Source organism: Microcaecilia unicolor, chromosome 1, assembly GCF_901765095.1.
Source record: "Microcaecilia unicolor chromosome 1, aMicUni1.1, whole genome shotgun sequence".
Classification (NCBI taxonomy): domain Eukaryota; kingdom Metazoa; phylum Chordata; class Amphibia; order Gymnophiona; family Siphonopidae; genus Microcaecilia; species Microcaecilia unicolor.
The window spans coordinates 6,603,172-6,625,399 of NC_044031.1; the positions used below are offsets into that span (position 1 = coordinate 6,603,172).

At 42.5% G+C, this 22,228-nt stretch overlaps 1 protein-coding gene across 1 annotated transcript; it reads left to right on the top strand.

Annotated features, from left to right (window-relative positions):
* The first annotated feature begins 522 nt into the window (after positions 1 to 522).
* LOC115460572 (zinc finger protein 208-like) lies at positions 523 to 20,897 on the top strand. The gene is given in 15 exon segments (XM_030190341.1): positions 523 to 559; positions 1,784 to 1,986; positions 2,078 to 2,378; positions 2,461 to 3,840; positions 4,410 to 4,823; positions 4,908 to 5,327; positions 15,275 to 15,652; positions 15,735 to 15,875; positions 15,878 to 16,409; positions 16,504 to 16,753; positions 16,826 to 17,285; positions 17,939 to 19,009; positions 19,112 to 19,262; positions 19,348 to 20,106; positions 20,183 to 20,897. Coding segments are annotated over 15 exon segments (7,212 nt in total).
* Positions 20,898 to 22,228: the final 1,331 nt, after the last annotated feature.

Below are 22,228 nucleotides of genomic sequence, written 5' to 3' on the forward strand. Positions count from 1 at the left end.
TGTGGTAAGAGCTTTAGTAAAAAAGGAACACTGACCGTACACCAGAAAATCCACACAGGGGTGAATCAGTTTATACGTAGTAAGTGTGGTAAAAGCTTTAGTAGAAAGAAAACACTGACCATACACCAGAGAATCCACACAGGAGAGAAGCCATTTACATGTACTGAGTGTGGTAGAAGCTTTATTAAAAAGGAAGCACTGACCATACACCAGAGAATCCACACAGGTGAAAAGCTATTTACATGTAGTGAGTGTGGTAAAAGCTTTAATAAAAAGGAATACTGATCAGACACCAGAAAATCTATACATTTGAGATGCCGTTTACATATAGTGAATGTGGTAAAAGCTTTACTGGAAGAACACACTGACCACACACCAGAGAATCCACACAGGAGAGAAGCCATTTAGTTGTACTGAATGTGGTAAAAGCTTTACTGAGAAGAAAAAAGTGACCAGACATCAGAAAATCCACACAGGTGAGAAGCCATTTATATGTAATAAGTGTGGTAAAGCTTTAGAGTAATGGGAAATCTGATCGTACACCAGAGAATCCACACAGGTGAGAAGCCGTTTACATGTCCTGAGTGTGGTAAAAGCTTTAGTGAGAAGAAAACACTGACCATACATCACAGAATCCACACAGGAGAGAAGCCATTTACATGTACTGAGTGTGGTAAAAGCTTTAGTAAAAAGGGAACACTGATTAGACACCAGAAAATCCACACAGGAGAGAAGCCATTTACATGTACTGAGTTGTGTAGAAGCTTTATTAAAAAGGAAGCACTAACCATACACCAGAGAATCCACACAGGTGAGAAGTCATTTACATGTACTGAGTGTGGTAAAAGCTTTACTGAGAAGAAAACACTGATGACACACCAGAGAAGACACACAGGAGAGAAGCCATTTACATGTACTGAGTGTGGTAAAAGCTTTACTGGGAAGAAAACACTGACCAGACATCAGAGAATTCACACAGGGGTGAATCTGTTTACATGTAGTGAGTGTGGTAAAAGCTTTACTGAGATCAGAAGACTGACCATACAGCTGAAAATCCACACAGGAGACAAGCCATTTACATGTACTGAGTGTGGTAAAAGCTTTACTGAGAAGAACACACTGACCATACACCAGAGAATCCACACAGGAGAGAATCCACTTACATGTACTGAGTATGGTAAAAGCTTTACTGAGAAGAAAAATGTCACCAGAGATAAAAAAAATCCACACAGGTGAGAAGCCATTGTAACACTAGGGGACGCTGTGCTTATGACAACACAAAAGCCACCAGACACAATATGCGGTATATCGCTTTTATTGGTGATACATATGTGAACACATACACCAAGATACTTACAGCACCCGCAATTCAGTCAGCATCTGGGAAGACCACCAGGGAAGCACTGGCTCGTCTCAGAGATAGCAGGGAAATACCCTTCACTGAACAAGGCGTCCCTATGTTCAGGCAAGCTTCTAAAGAAAGTCCCATGCTCCCCCCTCTTTTATAGTGTGAAACAAACACCTGTGCGTGTGAAGATGAGCTAGCTCATAACTCCCCCAGACCTGCATAGGCTGAAGGTGCCTTTCCCAGACTTGCACAAGCTGGCATCCCTTAAACAACCAGCCTGTTTCCCATAACAGAGAATAACTCCCCCAGACCTGCACAGGCTGAAGGTGCCTTTCCCATACGTGCTGGCATCCCTTAAACAACTAGCCTGTTTCCCATAATAGAGAATATCAACACATAATTACAGCCAAAACATTCCACTCATTCCATCCCCAGCTGACCCTCAATCCCATGTTTTACAGCCATTTACATGTACTGAGTGTGGTAAAAGCCTTACTGAGAAGAATACACTGACCAGACACCAGAGAGTCCACACAGGTGACAAGCCATTTACATGTACTGAGTGTGGAAAAAGCTTTACTAAGAAGAAAACACTGACCAGACACCGGAGAATCCACAGACACCAGAAAATCCAACAGGTGAAAAGCCGTTTACATGCAGTGAGTGTGGTAAAAGCTTTAGCTTAAAGGGAAAACTGACCAAACATAGAAAAAAATCCACATAGGAGAGAAACCATTTGCCTGTAGTGAGTGTGCTAAAAGCTTTACTGAGAAGAATACGCTGACCAGACACCAGAGACTCCACACAGGTGACAAGCCATTTACATATACTGAGTGTGGTAAGAGCATTAGTAAAGAAGGAACACTGACCGTAATCCAGAGAATCCACACAGGGGTGAATCTGTTTACATGTAGTGAGTGTGGTAAAAGCTTTACTGAGAACAGAAGACTGACCATACACCAGAGAATCCACACAGGAGAAAAGCCATTTACATGTACTGAGTGTGATAAAAGCTTTAATAAAAAGGAATACTGATCAGACACCAGAAAATCTATACATTTGAGAAGCCGTGTACATGTAGTGAGTGTGGTAAAAGCTTTACTGGAAGAACACACTGACTAGACACCAGAGAATCCACACAGGAGAGAAGCCATTTACTTGTACTGAGTGTGGTAAAAGCTTTACTGAGAAGAGAACACTGATGACACACCAGAGAAGACACACAGGAGAGAAGCCATTTACATGTACTGAGTGTGGTAAAAGCTTTACTGAGAAGAAAAAAGTGACCAGACATCAGAAAATCCACACAGGTGAGAAGCCATTTACATGTAGTGAGTGTGCTAAAAGCTTTACTGGGAAAAATACACTGACTAGACACCAGAGACTCCACACAGGTGAGAAGCTAGTTACATGTACTGAGTGTGGTAAGAGCTTTAGTAAAAAAGGAACACTGACCGTACACCAGAAAATCCACACAGGGGTGAATCAGTTTATACGTAGTAAGTGTGGTAAAAGCTTTAGTAGAAAGAAAACACTGACCATACACCAGAGAATCCACACAGGAGAGAAGCCATTTACATGTACTGAGTGTGGTAAAAGCTTTATTAAAAAGGAAGCACTGACCATACACCAGAAAATCCACACAGGTGAGAAGCCATTTATATGTAATAAGTGTGGTAAAAGCTTTAGAGTAATGGGAAATCTGATCATACACCAGAGAATCCACACAGGTGAGAAGCCGTTTACATGTCCTGAGTGTGGTAAAAGCTTTAGTGAGAAGAAAACACTGACCATACATCACAGAATCCACACAGGAGAGAAGCCATTTACATGTACTGAGTGTGGTAAAAGCTTTAGTAAAAAGGGAACACTGATCAGACACCAGAAAATCCACACAGGAGAGAAGCCATTTACATGTACTGAGTGTGGTAAAAGCGTTAGTACAAAGGAAGCACTAACTGCACACCAGAGAATTCACACAGGTGAGAAGCCATTTACATGTACTGAGTTGTGTAGAAGCTTTATTAAAAAGGAAGCACTAACCATACACCAGAGAATCCACACAGGTGAGAAGCCATTTACATGTACTGAGTGTGGTAAAAGCTTTACTGAGAAGAGAACACTGATGACACACCAGAGAAGACACACAGGAGAGAAGCCATTTACATGTACTGAGTGTGGTAAAAGCTTTACTGGGAAGAAAACACTGACCAGACATCAGAGAATTCACACAGGGGTGAATCTGTTTACATGTAGTGAGTGTGGTAAAAGCTTTACTGAGATCAGAAGACTGACCATACACCTGAGAATCCACTCAGGAGACAAGCCATTTACATGTACTGAGTGTGGTAAAAGCTTTACTGAGAAGAACACACTGACCATACACCAGAGAATCCACACAGGAGAGAATCAACTTACATGTACTGAGTGTGGTAAAAGCTTTACTGAGAAGAAAAAAGTCACCAGACATCAAAAAATCCACACAGGTGAGAAGCCATTGTAACACTAGGGGGCGCTGTGCTTATGACAACACAAAAGCCACCAGACACAATATGCGGTATATCGCTTTTATTGGTGATACATATGTGAACACATACACCAAGATACTTACAGCACCCGCAATTCAGTCAGCATCTGGGAAGACCACCAGGGAAGCACTGGCTCGTCTCAGAGATTGCAGGGAAATACCCTTCACTGAACAAGGCGTCCCTATGTTCAGGCAAGCTTCTAAAGAAAGTCCCATGCTCCCCCCTCTTTTATAGTGTGAAACAAACACCTGTGCGTGTGAAGATGAGCTAGCTCATAACTCCCCCAGACCTGCAAAGGCTGAAGGTGCAATTCCCAGACTTGCACAAGCTGGCATCCCTTAAACAACCAGCCTGTTTCCCATAACAGAGAATAACTCCCCCAGACCTGCACAGGCTGAAGGTGCCTTTCCCATACGTGCTGCCATCCCTTAAACAACTAGCTTGTTTCCCATAATAGAGAATATCAACACATAATTACAGCCAAAACATTCCACTCATTCCATCCCCAGCTGACCCTCAATCCCATGTTTTACAGCCATTGACATGTACTGAGTGTGGTAAAAGCTTTACTGAGAAGAATACACTGACCAGACACCAGAGAGTCCACACAGGTGAGAAGCCATTTACATGTACTGAGTGTGGTAAAAGCTTTAGTAAAAAGGAAATACTAACTGTACACCAGAGAATCCACACAGGTGAGAAGCCATTTACATGTACTGAGTGTGGTAGAAGCTTTATTAAAAAGGAAGCACTGACCATACACCAGAGAATCCAAACAGGTGAAAAGCCATTTACATGTAGTGAGTGTGGTAAAAGCTTTAGTAAAAAGGGAACACTGATCAGACACCAGAAAATCCACACAGGAGAGAAGCCATTTACATGTACTGAGTGTGGTAAAAGCGTTAGTACAAAGGAAGCACTAACTGCACACCAGAGAATTCACACAGGTGAGAAGCCATTTACATGTACTGAGTTGTGTAGAAGCTTTATTAAAAAGGAAGCACTAACCATACACCAGAGAATCCACACAGGTGAGAAGCCATTTACATGTACTGAGTGTGGTAAAAGCTTTACTGAGAAGAGAACACTGATGACACACCAGAGAAGACACACAGGAGAGAAGCCATTTACATGTACTGAGTGTGGTAAAAGCTTTACTGGGAAGAAAACACTGACCAGACATCAGAGAATTCACACAGGGGTGAATCTGTTTACATGTAGTGAGTGTGGTAAAAGCTTTACTGAGATCAGAAGACTGACCATACACCTGAGAATCCACACAGGAGACAAGCCATTTACATGTACTGAGTGTGGTAAAAGCTTTACTGAGAAGAACACACTGACCATACACCAGAGAATCCACACAGGAGAGAATCCACTTACATGTACTGAGTGTGGTAAAAGCTTTACTGAGAAGAAAAAAGTCACCAGACATCAAAAAATCCACACAGGTGAGAAGCCATTGTAACACTAGGGGGCGCTGTGCTTATGACAACACAAAAGCCACCAGACACAATATGCGGTATATCGCTTTTATTGGTGATACATATGTGAACACATACACCAAGATACTTACAGCACCCGCAATTCAGTCAGCATCTGGGAAGACCACCAGGGAAGCACTGGCTCGTCTCAGAGATTGCAGGGAAATACCCTTCACTGAACAAGGCGTCCCTATGTTCAGGCAAGCTTCTAAAGAAAGTCCCATGCTCCCCCCTCTTTTATAGTGTGAAACAAACACCTGTGCGTGTGAAGATGAGCTAGCTCATAACTCCGCCAGACCTGCATAGGCTGAAGGTGCCTTTCCCAGACTTGCACAAGATGGCATCCCTTAAACAACCAGCCTGTTTCCCATAACAGAGAATAGCTCCCCCAGACCTGCACAGGCTGAAGGTGCCTTTCCCATACGTGCTGCCATCCCTTAAACAACTAGCCTGTTTCCCATAATAGAGAATATCAACCCCATAATTACAGCCAAAACATTCCACTCATTCCATCCCCAGCTGACCTTCAATCCCATGTATTACATTCCACCCCTTGATATTCTCTGCTTATGAGGAGACAGAAGTATACATAGTATTATGGACCACCGTAGGTCGTTTCCAAATTTTACAAGTCAAAATACAATTCCAAATCACTAGCAGGATGCTAACTAATAGTACTACAAGTAAAGGATGAGTGATCCATTTTAGGAAAGCATCTGCACTAGGAGAATGTCCCAATAATGGATCCCACCAATTATGATGTAATTTACTTCGAATATTTTCTGCCACTATACGAACAGTGTGATTGTCAAATTGAGCATCTACTTGCATGACTCTTAAGGTGTGATTCACACCTTGAATATACTCATTAATAAGAGAGGATATATGCAACATGTGGGTCAACTTACTATAATTTACAGCTAAAATTGGCTCCGTAAAGAAGGTATAATTGTACTGTATGAAAGCAGAATTAAATAAATCCGGATATAATACATACTTTTGTCCTTTCCACCAAAATACTGATATGCTAGTAAAACAGGAACTGACTCCTGACAGATCGGTCAGGAAGGTATTATTTGACAAAGTTGTGAAATTAGCAGTGGAAATACATAATGTCCGCGTACTAATTTCTACAAAGAACTCATTGTTGGCAGGGAAAACAGTAAATGTGCATTCCCCAAAACGTGGGGATAAGCAAGGTTCAAATTGTGGTGGCTGGAAAGGACAAATCATGCGATTTCCCTGCTCATTACACATATCCAATTTATATGTCTCATTATATACAGTTATATACTCCCCATTCATATGCGGGGCCCAAAAGGTTACGATACCAGAAACATTCACTAATACTGGAGATATATAATACTTACATACTATATGAGTATGGAAAATCTTATATGAAGATAAAACCCCTGTACAGAATCGATCAGTACAGACTGTACTCTCTGAATGTGGGAACAACCACTCATCAACCGGAATATATCCAGTGAAAAGGGTCTGCAACTGGGTATGCATCCCCAATTGTAGAGCCATCTGGACTCTGTCCCGCTGATGCAAAGCGTACAATGTCTGTAATGAACACCAAGTATAATTCAATGCTTTTGTCAAAGTAATGTCAGTATAATTTTCAAACTTAAAAGTTTGGGCTAATAAATGATTAATGTCTGCTATCGCAGGCACCATTAATTGTCCTGTTCCTGGAATGGCAGGTAACCAATTGGCTAAAATATTCAGTTCAGTATGCAAGTCCTTACCTAGATAGTGTAGTTTACTAAACAGAGTATCTGTGTCTACAGTATTCAGAATTCCCAGTCCAGTTCCCACACCTCCCAAAATAGTATCATACCATGCTCGCCGTACCCTAGTACAGCGAGGCAAGTGTGGAAATGTAACATTGTAAGTTAATACTGTCTTTCTATACTGCATAGACATGTTTTTGCATGTAGTGGGAATGCGTGACAGTGGAGCAGGATTAGTCATATTACTAACAGCAAGCAACACATGCAAGAAGTCCATCCAGGGTGCAAAACGGTTTGCAATTGGTGTAGCATTAGTGAAAATCCATTCAGCAGTTCGATTCAAAGTATTACTAGAGCTGTTACAAGTTTGGAGGAACTGCATTTTGCGTGTCCGATTCCATAGTCTCCGTATCTGGTCCCGGAATCCCATAGGCTGGATGCACATAACCCAGGACGTAGCATTATGGATAGTCACATTCACAAAACTGGATGAAACAACTACAAAGCGCTGTTCAGCTTTGGGAAGCAGTTACGTTCAATACCGGACATGCAGTATGACATGCATAATTATCTTGCTGTAAGGTCGAGTTATTTTTGTTGCTCCACCAATAGTGGACACGCGAGGTCGCTCCCAGCACCCGCTCGCCGGGAGTACGGGCATCGAGTTCCCAACCCAAACAGAGAAACAGTATGCCCTGAAACAAAAAGAAATGGAGAAACACATATAAATCCTATTCCCTTAAATAACAATGATCAGCAGGAACATTCGTCCAACTCTGTTGTCCTGGCTGAACTACTGTAACAGTATTGTCCTCCCCTCGGGCTATAATTTCAGCAGGTTGAGGAGGACCTGGGTGTGCAGGGTCCTGATGTCATACCCGACCACCCACACCCCTCCCAGTAGACCCAAACCCCTGTGTACCTCGCTCGGTGACTCCCACAAAATCAGAAATTTGAGTAAAAGAGGAGGAATTGACAGGAATTATCAACAATTGTGCTATCCTATCCCCAGCCTGCACCATTACATCCTCCTCAGTGTGATTCATCAGAAGGACTATGACCTCCCCCTGATAATCTCTGTCAATGACACCTCCCACAGGAAGTAAGCCACAAAGAGCCCAACTGGAACGGGCCACAATCTGAGCATAATGGCCAGCTGGGAGAGATAAAGCAAACCTGGCTGGAAATTTTGTCACCACTTGGGACGCACAAAGAGTGTCAAAGAGGGCTACAAGATCAAAACCAGCAGCATCAATCGTATGACGGAGTGGTATAACAGCTTTCGGATGTAAGAGCTTAACTCCCAGGGTGACATGTCTACTGGGCAAGACTTGAAGATGGGGAGTCAACATACGCATCAATGGTGTTTCACTCTCCCCTATTGGACGATTATTGAGGATAGTAACTGCTGGGTACAAATATTTGCGCCACTGCGCAAGAGTGTGAGTAGGAGTTAATTTCCGGATCTGTGTTTTCAACAGACCATTCATACGTTCCACAAGACCAGCAGCTTGTGGATAATAGGGAATATGGAAAACCCATTCAATGTTAAATTGGGCGCAAAAGGCAGTAACAGGATGATTTTTGAAATGAGAGCCATTATCACTTTGAATTTGCAGTGGAACGCCATAATGTCTACATATGGATTCCAAAAGAACAATAGTCTGCTGAGCTGTAGCTCTACGACAAGGGTGGACTAGCAAAAATCCGGAATAAGTATCCTACCTCGAGCAAGTGTACCTTTGACTGGGTGCGGTATAGGGCGTTTAGTCAAATGTTGACAAACAGGACAGTGAGCAATAACATTTTTAATGGTAGAAAGAGACAATGCTAACCCACGCTGCCGCGCCCAGTGATAGGTGGCTTGCTCTCCGAGATGTCCACATTTTTGATGTGCCCAGCTTGCAATACCGGTCTCTTCTTCACCCCGATGAATCATAGAATCATCTGTTCCAGTGATGACATTCGTGTGAATAGTAGCTAAGGAATCTGCTGTCTGATTAAAAATATGATCAGAGGTTATAGGGAAAACGTGCATCAACATGATAGACATAGGCAGAAGTAGATTGCAGAAATTCACTAATTTCTTGCCATAACTGTGATCCCCAAACCAGTTTAGTATGAATATACCAATCATTCTGTTTCCATGTAGGTAATCCATTTGCCACAGCCCATGAATCAGTATATGGCGCATTTTGTTTAAGTACCAGATAGACTGCATATAATTCAGCATATTGACTACTCCCATCGGGGCCCGTGCTCTGCAATATCTGTTGTGTATGAGGATTGTAGGCCACACTTTTCCATGCCCGCTTACCATCAGTATACTTGGCTGTACCATCAGTAAACCAGGCATACTGACGTTGGTCAATAGTTAATTGGTCGTAAGGTACTCCCCATTTAGCAACACGATGGGTGGCACTACCACTACCACCCCCAGACACTAATACTTCCTCCCCCTCACCTACGGGAATCTGAGCAATTTGTTCATGTAATTGCGAGACCCCATTGGGACCACTTTTAGTCTGCCTATTTTGGATGTACCACTTCCACTTTACTGTGCATGGCCAATTTTATGGGTATGTGGTTCACTATTAATCCAAGTTAAAATTGGAATTTCTGGTCTCAAAATTACCTCATGCCCCAAAGTTAGTTGTTCACTTTCCACAAGAGCCCAATAACAAGCCAACAATTGTTTCTCAAAGGGTATATATCGTTGAGCTGCATCGGGTAATCTACGTGTCCAAAATCCTAACGGACAACGTTTCCCATCTTGTTTCTGCCACATGCTCCAATTGGCATACTCTGCATGCACTGATACTTGTAATTCAATTGGATCATTGGCACATATTGGCCACAGACTGACACTTTGTTGTACTACTAACTTGGCTTGGTCAAAAGCCTGTTGCTCTGTAGCACCCCACTGAAATACACATTTCTTTCGTGTTACTCTGTATAATGGCTGTAACACCTGCCCCAAGTGTGGGATATGTTTACGCCAAAATCCAAACAACCCAATAAATTTCTGTGTTTGCTGTTTGGTAACCGGTACTGGAAATTCTGCTATTTTGTTTAGTGCTTTCTCAGTAATTTCCTGGTGTCCCTTATTCCAGTTAATTCCCAGAAACTTCACTGTCTGGGCGGGTCCCTGGATTTTTGCTGGGTTAATTTCCCAACCCTTATTCTTCATGTGTTGTACTAGTTGTTCTAGCCCAGAGGCCACTAACTCCTCTGTATCCCCTTGGATTAGTATGTCATCAATATAGTGGGTTAACTCTAGACCTGGTGGCAACGATAGTGCATCTAGATGTTGCGCTACCACCCTATGACAAATTGTAGGACTATGCAACCATCCCTGTGGCAACCGTGTAAAAGTGTACTGCCTTCCCTGCCACGTAAATGCAAATTGCTCCCAAAATTCCTCTTTTAAGGCTATTGTAAAGAAGGCATTTGCTAAATCTATCACCGCATAACATTTTCCTTTTCTATTTTGTATGTTCTCAATTAAAGTCACAATGTCGGGGACTGCAGCATGCAACGGGGGTGTAACCTTATTCAATTGACGGTAATCTACTGTCATCCGCCAGGATCCATCAGATTTCTTCACTGGCCATACTGGATTATTCCATTTGGTAGTAACTGGGACAATGACCCCTACCTCTTGTAATTCCTGTATTGTTCGCGTAATTTCTGCAATACCACCAGGAATCCGATATTGCTTTTGTGCAACTAATTGAGTGACGGCTGGTATGGTGAGAGGCTCATCAACAATTTTTCCCACTAATACTGCGTGAATATTATGTGGAAATATACTTCAAACGCCGGGGAACTGCGGGAGACGTTCCAAATTGCCAACTTCCCCCTTCAATAGTAAGTTTTAAACCTCTCAGAATATCCATACCAATTATATATTCTGGCACTGGCGTAATCATTACAGCATACTTTTGGAGCTGTAAATCCCCAATTTGCATAGCCAATTGTGTTTCCACTGCAGGAATACTCTTCCCCCCGAGTCCTACAATATTACACTTTGGTCCTTTAAATTTAGAAGGGTTACCAGCTATAATCGTTGCTTCTGCTCCAGTATCTACCAAAGCTCGTACTTGTTGAAAATTTCCTGGACTCCATTGTATTACAACATCAATATAGGGACGCGGATCAATTTTTACATTGCATCCCCGTACTAGTCAATCCTCTCTAAACGGATTGGTTTCTGCTTTAGATGGGGGCAGAGTAGTAGTAGATGGAAGTGTCATTCTCTGCAGGAGAGTACGGACCTCATGATACAAATCTGAATAGTCCGGACCCTCCACAGGTGGGGCTGAAGGAAGTTTTTCTTTTCCTACTGTCCGGGTTTTCCGAACCGGTTTCATCCCTCTCTTATCCAATCCTAATTTTTTATATTGCTGCCATAACTCTCCAGTGGGAATTCCATCTATTTTCTCCCGAGCCACCCCCGCTTGTAGTAGAGCGGCAAACATATCCTTACGAGGTTCTCGCGCTACCTCTGAACCTTGCCCCTTTGGCCCTTCCCCAATTCTCTGCCCCTCATTATTTTTCCTATCTGTTAGCTTCAGACTCCAATCCCCCAAATCTCCTAATTGCTCGATTTTATCCATAATGCCCTCCAACGGGTTATCTGTTTCATTCATCAACAGAGTCAAAATAACTTGTTTATACATTGGAGGAGACTCTTTAATTACTTTGTTTCTAATTGCCACTGACATAGGCACTTGGGTAAGTGTATCCATCTGTCCTGTGACAATACACACTTTCATTGCCTCTTCCTTTAATCGCTGGATACAATCTTTCAAAGTATACCAAGGCTTGTCATCCCCAGGCCAATCTGATTCTAAAGGGTACTTTTTACGACACCCTGTTCCCACTAACTCAATCAGAGTAGTAGCCTCTGACCCATTCCCATCAGGCATTGCTAAACTATGTTCCCGAAATGCACTTTGAATTATAGCATCTCGAGATAAAGGTATAAATTTCAAACAGTCCTCATTGTCCATCCGTATCCCCATTGCCCCAGTATCATGCAGCCTTACACACCAAACAATAAGGGATTCATTTGGACGCTGCTGGAATTGCTGCATGATATTGAGAATTTCTTGTTGCGTATAGTCTTCTGCTAAATCCATGCGCACTGGTGCTGCCCCACCCAACTGTGCTCGTCGCCGAATTATCGGCTTCATTTCTGGAGCAGCACTTTCCTCACCCCCTGACTCACTCTCGGGTGTGGAAGACCAGATATCCCCATCCCACGTCTCAGGATCCCATCTGTGTGGCAGTAGCCATCACCTTTGCAACCTTTACCTTACTCACACGCCCTCTCCTTTTCTGATACTTAGACTGCGCTACTTGCACCGCCGCCCACTCAGCAATTTGCTGGTACCCCGTACACTTATCCATCATCAATTTGCCCTGACACTGTGACATTACCAAGTCGCTTTTCAATGTCAGAATCTCAGCCTGTGATTCCAACAGCTTCTGTTGTAATAACAGATTCTGCTGGTGCATCAGGCGATATGCCGACAACAAAATCCACCCTCTCCGACCCACAGTTCTTAACTCTTTCCCTTTAACCACAGGGGCATTTTGTAAACATTTCAACACATCCTCACACGTTCCCTCTCCTAAACATACCTCCCAATTCTCACTCAAACCCGTATCTGTCGCCCATTCTGTTGCCAATGCCTGATATGGGTATTTATCCCATCCAGGCATTGCAAACAGCTGCGGAAGCTGTGTCTGCACAGCCTCCTGATGAGATTTGCTCTTCTTCCCTTTCTTCAACATATTCACAAAACAATAAAACAAGTATATATTCACAAATGTAATCACCGTAACAGCAATGCGATATCCTGCCGACTACGCCAAACTGTAACACTAGGGGGCGTTGTGCTTGTGACAACACAAAAGCCACCAGACACAATATGCGGTATATCGCTTTTATTGGTGATACATATGTGAACACATACACCAAGATACTTACAGCACCCGCAATTCAGTCAGCATCTGGGAAGACCACCAGGGAAGCACTGGCTCGTCTCAGAGATTGCAGGGAAATACCCTTCACTGAACAAGGCGTCCCTATGTTCAGGCAAGCTTCTAAAGAAAGTCCCATGCTCCCCCCTCTTTTATAGTGTGAAACAAACACCTGTGCGTGTGAAGATGAGCTAGCTCATAACTCCCCCAGACCTGCATAGGCTGAAGGTGCCTTTCCCAGACTTGCACAAGCTGGCATCCCTTAAACAACCAGCCTGTTTCAGGGCAAGATGGCGGATTAGAGCGGAAGCGTGAGAGAGAGCTCCGACTTCACAGGGAAACCCTCTGGCGAGTTATTCCTATCCCAGGCTATGGGAAAGAGGAAGGGGAAGCCCAGGGGAACGTCCTCCTCGGTACCTGGAACTACTCCCGCTCCCCGGCAGCTAACCCTGGAGCAAGTCGGTATTCTCCCACAAACCATGCAACTACCCACCTCGGATCGACCCGCGGATGTTTCTCTGGGTCACAGCGAAGGAGCGGTCTCGTTGAGCCCGCTCGAAAACACAGCACCTCCGCGACCCGGAAGTAGCTTTTTCTCCGAGGCAGGAACGCCTCGTTCGACTCCCGGAGAGGAGAATAACCAAGCGTCCCTAGGAGGTACCTCGGCGATATCTGTCCCGGCAGAAGGAACAACGGAAAGTTGGAGGGATTATACCACCTCGACCCCCACGCTTGCGGGAACAGCTACTATTCAAGGTTCGGAGTTGAGAAAACCGGCTGTTGTCACTTTGGACTCCCTATGGGACGTGCTTCAGGGAATGAATTCTCTACTAATGAAGGTAACTAATTCCTTTACTAAAGAAATCTCCGATTTAAAACAATCTCAGCAGAACTTATTGGAGAAAATTCAAGTTCAAGATAATCAAGTTAACAATTTAAAGGCTGAAATCTCTGTTCTGCAGTCGTTCTCAGGAGAGGTTTCTAAAGATAGAGATATATTGAAGAGAAAAATAGAATACTTGGATAACCAGGGGAGAAAAAATAACTTACGGCTTATAAATTTTCCTAAAGCCCCTTTGACTTCACCTATAGATATGCTGCGTAGATATTTTCAGGAAATACTTAAAATTCCAGCAGAGGCTTTTCCACCTATCAATAAGGCCTATTACTTAACTGGGATTAAGAAACCGGACCCCCTGGCTGCCCAAAATCACCTTGAAAATTTAACAGCTCTTTTGGAGAATTCACTGGACACTGTGACGGAGAGGACAACCCTTTTGATATCATTTGCGATAGAACTTGATAGAAACAATATTTTCAAACTATATTTCAAACATTTAAATGAGAAATTTCTTGGAGAACAAGTTCGTATATATCCAGATTTAAATAAAGAAACTCAATTGCGGAGACGAGAATTTATGAGATTGAGACCTAGAGTTACCGCTTTAGGTGCTCTATTTGTTTTAAAATTTCCATGTCGTTGCATTATATCTATTGACTCTGTAATATATATGTTTCTTGATCCCCACAAAATGAAGGTCTTTATTGATTCTAGAGAAAGTAGAGAAATTCAACCTTGAATGTTCAATAGGTTTGACACGCTGATATTCGGCTGCGGGTATTTGCATGATACCGCTCTTTAGACTATTGTTGTATTTTCTTTTTTCTTTTTCCTTGTTTCTTGCCTGGTATATTGTGGTCTAAATGTATCTTGGATTATTTCATGATTTGCAATATTATGTTATTTTTTATTTCCTTTTTTCCGACATTTAAGTTATATGACTAAATGTATTATAAAATTCAATAAAATAAAATTAAAAAAAAAAAAAAAAAACAACCAGCCTGTTTCCCATAGCAGAGAATAACTCCCCCAGACCTGCACAGGCTGAAGGTGCCTTTCCCATACGTGCTGCAATCCCTTAAACAACTAGCCTGTTTCCCATAATAGAGAATATCAACACATAATTACAGCCAAAACATTCCACTCATTCCATCCCCAGCTGACCCTCAATCCCATGTATTACAGCCATTTACATGTACTGAGTGTGATAAAAGCTTTAATAAAAAGGAATACTGATCAGACACCAGAAAATCTATACATTTGAGAAGCCGTGTACATATAGTGAGTGTGGTAAAAGCTTTACTGGAAGAACACACTGACCACACACCAGAGAATCCACACAGGAGAGAAGCCATTTATTTGTACTGAATGTGGTAAAAGCTTTACTGAGAAGAAAAAAGTGACCAGACATCAGAAAATCCACACAGGTGAGAAGCCATTTATATGTAATAAGTGTGGTAAAAGCTTTAGAGTAATGAGAAATCTGATCATACACCAGAGAATCCACACAGGTGAGAAGCCGTTTACATGTCCTGAGTGTGGTAAAAGCTTTAGTGAGAAGAAAACACTGACCATACATCACAGAATCCACACAGGAGAGAAGCCATTTACATGTACTGAGTGTGGTAAAAGCTTTAGTAAAAAGGGAACACTAATCAGACACCAGAAAATCCACACAGGAGAGAAGCCATTTACATGTACTGAGTGTGATAAAAGCTTTAATAAAAAGGAATACTGATCAGACACCAGAAAATCTAAACATTTGAGAAGCCGTGTACATGTAGTGAGTGTGGTAAAAGCTTTACTGGAAGAACACACTGACCAGACACCAGAGAATCCACACAGGAGAGAAGCCATTTACTTGTACTGAGTGTGGTAAAAGCTTTACTGAGAAGAAAAAAGTGACCAGACATCAGAAAATCCACACAGGTGAGAAGCCATTTACATGTGTGGTAAAAGCTTTACGGAGAAGAAAACACTGACCAGACACCAGAGAATCCACACAGGAGAGAAGCCCTTTACATGTAGTGAGTGTGCTAAAAGCTTTACTGGGAAAAATACACTGACCAGACATCAGAGAATTCACACAGGTGAGAAGCTATTTACATGTACTGAGTGTGGTAAGAGCTTTAGTAAAAAAGGAACACTATCCATACACCAGAGAATCCACACAGGGGTGAATCAGTTTATACGTAGTAAGTGTGGTAAAAGCTTTAGTAGAAAGAAAACACTGACCATACACCAGAGAATCCATACAGGAGAGAAGCCATTTACATGTACTGAGTGTGGTAGAAGCTTTATTAAAAAGGAAACACTGACCATACACCAGAGAATCCACACAGATGAAAAGCTATTTACATGTACTGAGTGTGGTAAAAGCTTTAGTGAGAAAAAAACACTGACCATACACCAGAGAATCCACACAGGTGAGAAGCCATTTACATGTACTGAGTGTGGTAAAAGCTTTAATAAAAAGGAATACTGATCAGACACCAGAAAATCTATACATTTGAGAAGCCGTGTACATGTAGTGAGTGTGGTAAAAGCTTTACTGGAAGAACACACTGACCACACACCAGAGAATCCACACAGGAGAGAAGCCATTTACTTGTACTGAATGTGGTAAAAGCTTTACTGAGAAGAAAAAAGTGACCAGACATCAGAAAATCCACACAGGTGAGAAGCCATTTACATGTAGTGAGTGTGCTAAAAGCTTTACTGGGAAAAATACACTGACCAGACACCAGAGACTCCACACAGGTGAGAAGCTAGTTACATGTACTGAGTGTGGTAAGAGCTTTAGTAAAAAAGGAACACTGACCGTACACCAGAAAATCGACACAGGGGTGAATCAGTTTATACGTAGTAAGTGTGGTAAAAGCTTTAGTAGAAAGAAAACACTGACCATACACCAGAGAATCCACACAGGAGAGAAGCCATTTACATGTACTGAGTGTGGTAGAAGCTTTATTAAAAAGGAAGTACTGACCATACACCAGAGAATCCACACAGGTGAAAAGCTATTTACATGTAGTGAGTGTGGTAAAAGCTTTACTGAGAAGAAAACACTGATGACACACCAGAGAAGACACACAGGAGAGAAGCCATTTACATGTACTGAGTGTGGTAAAAGCTTTACTGGGAAGAAAACACTGACCAGACATCAGAGAATTCACACAGGGGTGAATCTGTTTACATGTAGTGAGTGTGGTAAAAGCTTTACTGAGATCAGAAGACTGACCATACAGCTGAAAATCCACGCAGGAGACAAGCCATTTACATGTACTGAGTGTGGTAAAAGCTTTACTGAGAAGAACACACTGACCATACACCAGAGAATCCACACAGGAGAGAATCCACTTACATGTACTGAGTATGGTAAAAGCTTTACTGAGAAGAAAAATGTCACCAGAGATCAAAAAATCCACACAGGTGAGAAGCCATTGTAACACTAGGGGACGCTGTGCTTATGACAACACAAAAGCCACCAGACACAATATGCGGTATATCGCTTTTATTGGTGATACATATGTGAACACATACACCAAGATACTTACAGCACCCGCAATTCAGTCAGCATCTGGGAAGACCACCAGGGAAGCACTGGCTCGTCTCAGAGATAGCAGGGAAATACCCTTCACTGAACAAGGCGTCCCTATGTTCAGGCAAGCTTCTAAAGAAAGTCCCATGCTCCCCCCTCTTTTATAGTGTGAAACAAACACCTGTGCGTGTGAAGATGAGCTAGCTCATAACTCCCCCAGACCTGCATAGGCTGAAGGTGCCTTTCCCAGACTTGCACAAGCTGGCATCCCTTAAACAACCAGCCTGTTTCCCATAACAGAGAATAACTCCCCCAGACCTGCACAGGCTGAAGGTGCCTTTCCCATACGTGCTGCCATCCCTTAAACAACTAGCCTGTTTCCCATAATAGAGATTATCAACACATAATTACAGCCAAAACTTTCCACTCATTCCATCCCCAGCTGACCCTCAATCCCATGTATTACAGCCATTTACATGTACTGAGTGTGGTAAAAGCTTTACTGAGAAGAATACACTGACCAGACACCAGAGAATCCACACAGGTGAGAAGCCATTTTCATGTACTGAGTGTGGTAGAAGCTTTATTAAAAAGGAAGCACTAACCATACACCAGAGAATCCACACAGGTGAGAAGCCATTTACATGTCCTGAGTGTGGTAAAAGCTTTACTGAGAAGAGAACACTGATGACACACCAGAGAAGACACACAGGAGAGAAGCCATTTACATGTACTGAGTGTGGTAAAAGCTTTACTGGGAAGAAAACACTGACCAGACATCAGAGAATTCACACAGGGGTGAATCTGTTTACATGTAGTGAGTTTGGTAAAAGCTTTACTGAGAACAGAAGACTGACCATACACCTGAGAATTCACACAGGAGACAAGCCATTTACATGTACTGAGTGTGGTAAAAGCTTTACTGAGAAGAACACACTGACCATACACCAGAGAATCCAAACAGGAGAGAATCCACTTACATGTACTGAGTGTGGTAAAAGCTTTACTGAGAAGAAAACACTGACCATACACCAGAGAATCCAAACAGGAGAGAATCCATTTACATGTACTGAGTGTGGTAAAAGCTTTACTGAAAAGAATACACTGACCATACATCAGAGAATTCACACAGGTGAGAAGTCATTTACATGTACTAAGTGTGGTAAAAGCTTTACTGAGAAGAATACACTGACCAGACACCAGAGAGTCCACACAGGTGAGAAGCCATTTACATGTACTGAGTGTGGTAAAAGCTTTAGTAAAAAGGAAATACTAACTGTACACCAGAGAATCCACACAGGTGAGACGCCATTTACATGTACTGAGTGTGGTAGAAGCTTTATTAAAAAGGAAGCACTGACCATACACCAGAGAATCCACACAGGTGAAAAGCCATTTACATGTAGTGAGTGTGGTAAAAGCTTTAGTGAGAAAAAAACACTGATCGTACACCAGAGAATCCACACAGGTGAGAAGCCATTTACATGTACTGAGTGTGGAAAAAGCTTTACTGAGAAGAAAACACTGACCAGACACCGGAGAATCCACAGACACCAGAAAATCCAACAGGTGAAAAGCCGTTTACATGCAGTGAGTGTGGTAAAAGCTTTAGCTTAAAGGGAAAACTGACCAAACACAGAGAAAATCCACACAGGAGAGAAACCATTTGCCTGTAGTGAGTGTGCTAAAAGCTTTACTGAGAAGAATACGCTGACCAGACACCAGAGACTCCACACAGGTGACAAGCCATTTACATGTACTGAGTGTGATAAAAGCTTTAATAAAAAGGAATACTGATCAGACACCAGAAAATCTATACATTTGAGAAGCTGTGTACATGTAGTGAGTGTGGTAAAAGCTTTACTGGAAGAACACACTGACCAGACACCAGAGAATCCACACAGGACAGAAGCTATTTACTTGTACTGAGTGTGGTAAAAGCTTTACTGAGAAGAAAAAAGTGACCAGACATCAGAAAATCCACACAGGTGAGAAGCCATTTACATGCACTGAGTGTGGTAAAAGCTTTACGGAGAAGAAAACACTGACCAGACACCAGAGAATCCACACTGGAGAGAAGCCCTTTACATGTAGTGAGTGTGCTAAAAGCTTTACTGGGAAAAATACACTGACCAGACACCAGAGACTCCACACAGGTGAGAAGCCATTTACATGTACTGAGTGTGGTAAAAGCTTTACGGAGAAGAAAACACTGACCAGACACCAGAGAATCCACACTGGAGAGAAGCCCTTTACATGTAGTGAGTGTGCTAAAAGCTTTACTGGGAAAAATACACTGACCATACACCAGAGACTCCACACAGGTGAGAAGCTATTTACATGTACTGAGTGTGGTAAGAGGTTTAGTAAACAAGGAACACTGACCGTACACCAGAGAATCCACACAGGGGTAAATCAGTTTATACGTAGTAAGTGTGGTAAAAGCTTTAGTAGAAAGAAAACACTGACCATACACCAGAGAATCCACACAGGAGAGAAGCCATTTACATGTACTGAGTGTGGTAGAAGCTTTATTAAAAAGGAAGCACTGACCATACACCAGAGAATCCACACAGGTGAAAAGCTATTTATATGTAGTGAGTGTGGTAAAAGCTTTAATAAAAAAGAATACTGATCAGACACCAGAAAATCTATACATTTGAGAAGCCGTGTACATGTAGTGAGTGTGGTAAAAGCTTTACTGGAAGAACACATTGACCAGACACCAGAGAATCCACACAGGAGAGAAGCCATTTACATGTACTGAGTGTGGTAAAAGCTTTACTGAGAAGAAAAAAGTGACCAGACATCAAAAAATCCACACAGGTGAGAAGCCATTTATATGTAATAAGTGTGGTAAAAGCTTTAGAGTAATGGGAAATCTGATCGTACACCAGAGAATCCACACAGGTGAGAAGCCGTTTACATGTCCTGAGTGTGGTAAAAGCTTTAGTGAGAAGAAAACACTGACCATACATCACAGAATCCACATAGGAGAGAAGCCATTTACATGTACTGAGTGTGGTAAAAGCTTTAGTAAAAAGGGAACACTGATCAGACACCAGAAAATCCACACAGGAGAGAAGCCATTTACATGTACTGAGTGTGGTAAAAGATTAAGTACGAAGAGAAAACTGATCACATACCAGAGAATCCATACAGGAGAGAAGCCGTCCACATGTAGTGAGTGTGGTAATAGCTTTAGTAAAAAGCAAACACTGACCATACATCAGAGAATCCACACAGGAGAGAAGCCATTTACATGTACTGAGTGTGGTAAAAGCTTTAGCGTAATGGGATGTCTGACCATACACCAGAGAATCCACACAGGAGAGAAGCCATTTACATGTACTGAGTGTGGTAAAAGCTTTAATGCGAAGGGAGCACTGACCCAACACCGGAGAATCCACATAAGAGTGAAGTGATTTCTATTTTGTGAGTTCCAAACGCTTTAGTAGGAAACAAACACTGACCATGCACCAGAAAACCCACACCGGACTGAAACGGTCCATCCAGTGTGCCCAAGAAGATAAACTCAAATTTGCTACTTTATATGTATACCTGACCTTGATTTGTATCTGCCATTTTCAAGGCACAGACCGTAGAAGTCTTCCCAGCACTAGCCCCGCATCCCAACCACTAGCACCGCCTCCCAACCATCGGTGCTGCCACCTAATCTCTGCTAAGCTTCTTAGGATCCATTTCTTCTGAACAGGATTTCTTTATGTATATCCCACGCTTTTTTGAATTACTTTTACCATTTTCATCTCCACCACCTCCAGCGGGATGGCATTCCAAGTATCCACCACTCTCTCTGTGAACAAATACTTCCTGACATTCTTGAGTCTCCCTCCATCAAACTCATTTTATGTCCTCTAGTTCTACCACCTTCCCGTCTCCGGAAAAGGTTTGTTTGCGGATTAATACCTTTCAAATATTTGAACGTCTGTATCATATCACCCCTGTTTCTCCTTTCCTCCAGGGTATACATGTTCAGGTCAGCAAGTTTCATCTCATACGTCTTGCAACACAAATCCCATACCATTTTTGTAGCTTTTCTTTGCACTGCTTCAATTCATTTTACATCTTTAACTAGATACGACCTCCAAAACTGAACACAATATTCCAGGTGGGGTCTCACCAATGACTTGTGCAGTGGCATCAACACCACCTTTCTTCTGCTAGTCACCTTTCTATACAGCCTATCATCCTTCTGGCTACGACCACCGTCTTGTCACACTGTTTCGTTGCATTCAGATCCTCAGATACTATCACCCCAAGATCCCTCTCTCTGTCTGTACATAGACTCTCACCGCCTAACACATACGTCTTCCATGGATTTCTACTCCCTAAGTGCATCACTTTGCATTTCTTTGCATTGAATTTTATTTGCCAAACGTTAGACCATTCTTCTAGCTTCTGAAGATCCTTTTTCATGTTTTCCACTCCCTCCCGGGTGTCCACACTGTTACAAATCTTGATATCATCCACAAAAAGGCAAACTTTACCTTCTAACCCTTCGGCAATGTGACTCACAAATATATTGAACAGAATCGGCCCCAGCACCGATCCCTGAGGCACTCCACTACTCACCTTTCCCTCATCTGAGTGAATTCCGTTAACCACCACCCTCTGGCGTCTGTCCGTCAACCAGTTCCTAATCCAGTTCAACACGTTGGGTCCTATCTTCAGCCTGTCAAGTTTATTCAAGAGCCTCCTGTGGGGAACCGTGTCAAAAGCTTTGCTGAAATCTAAG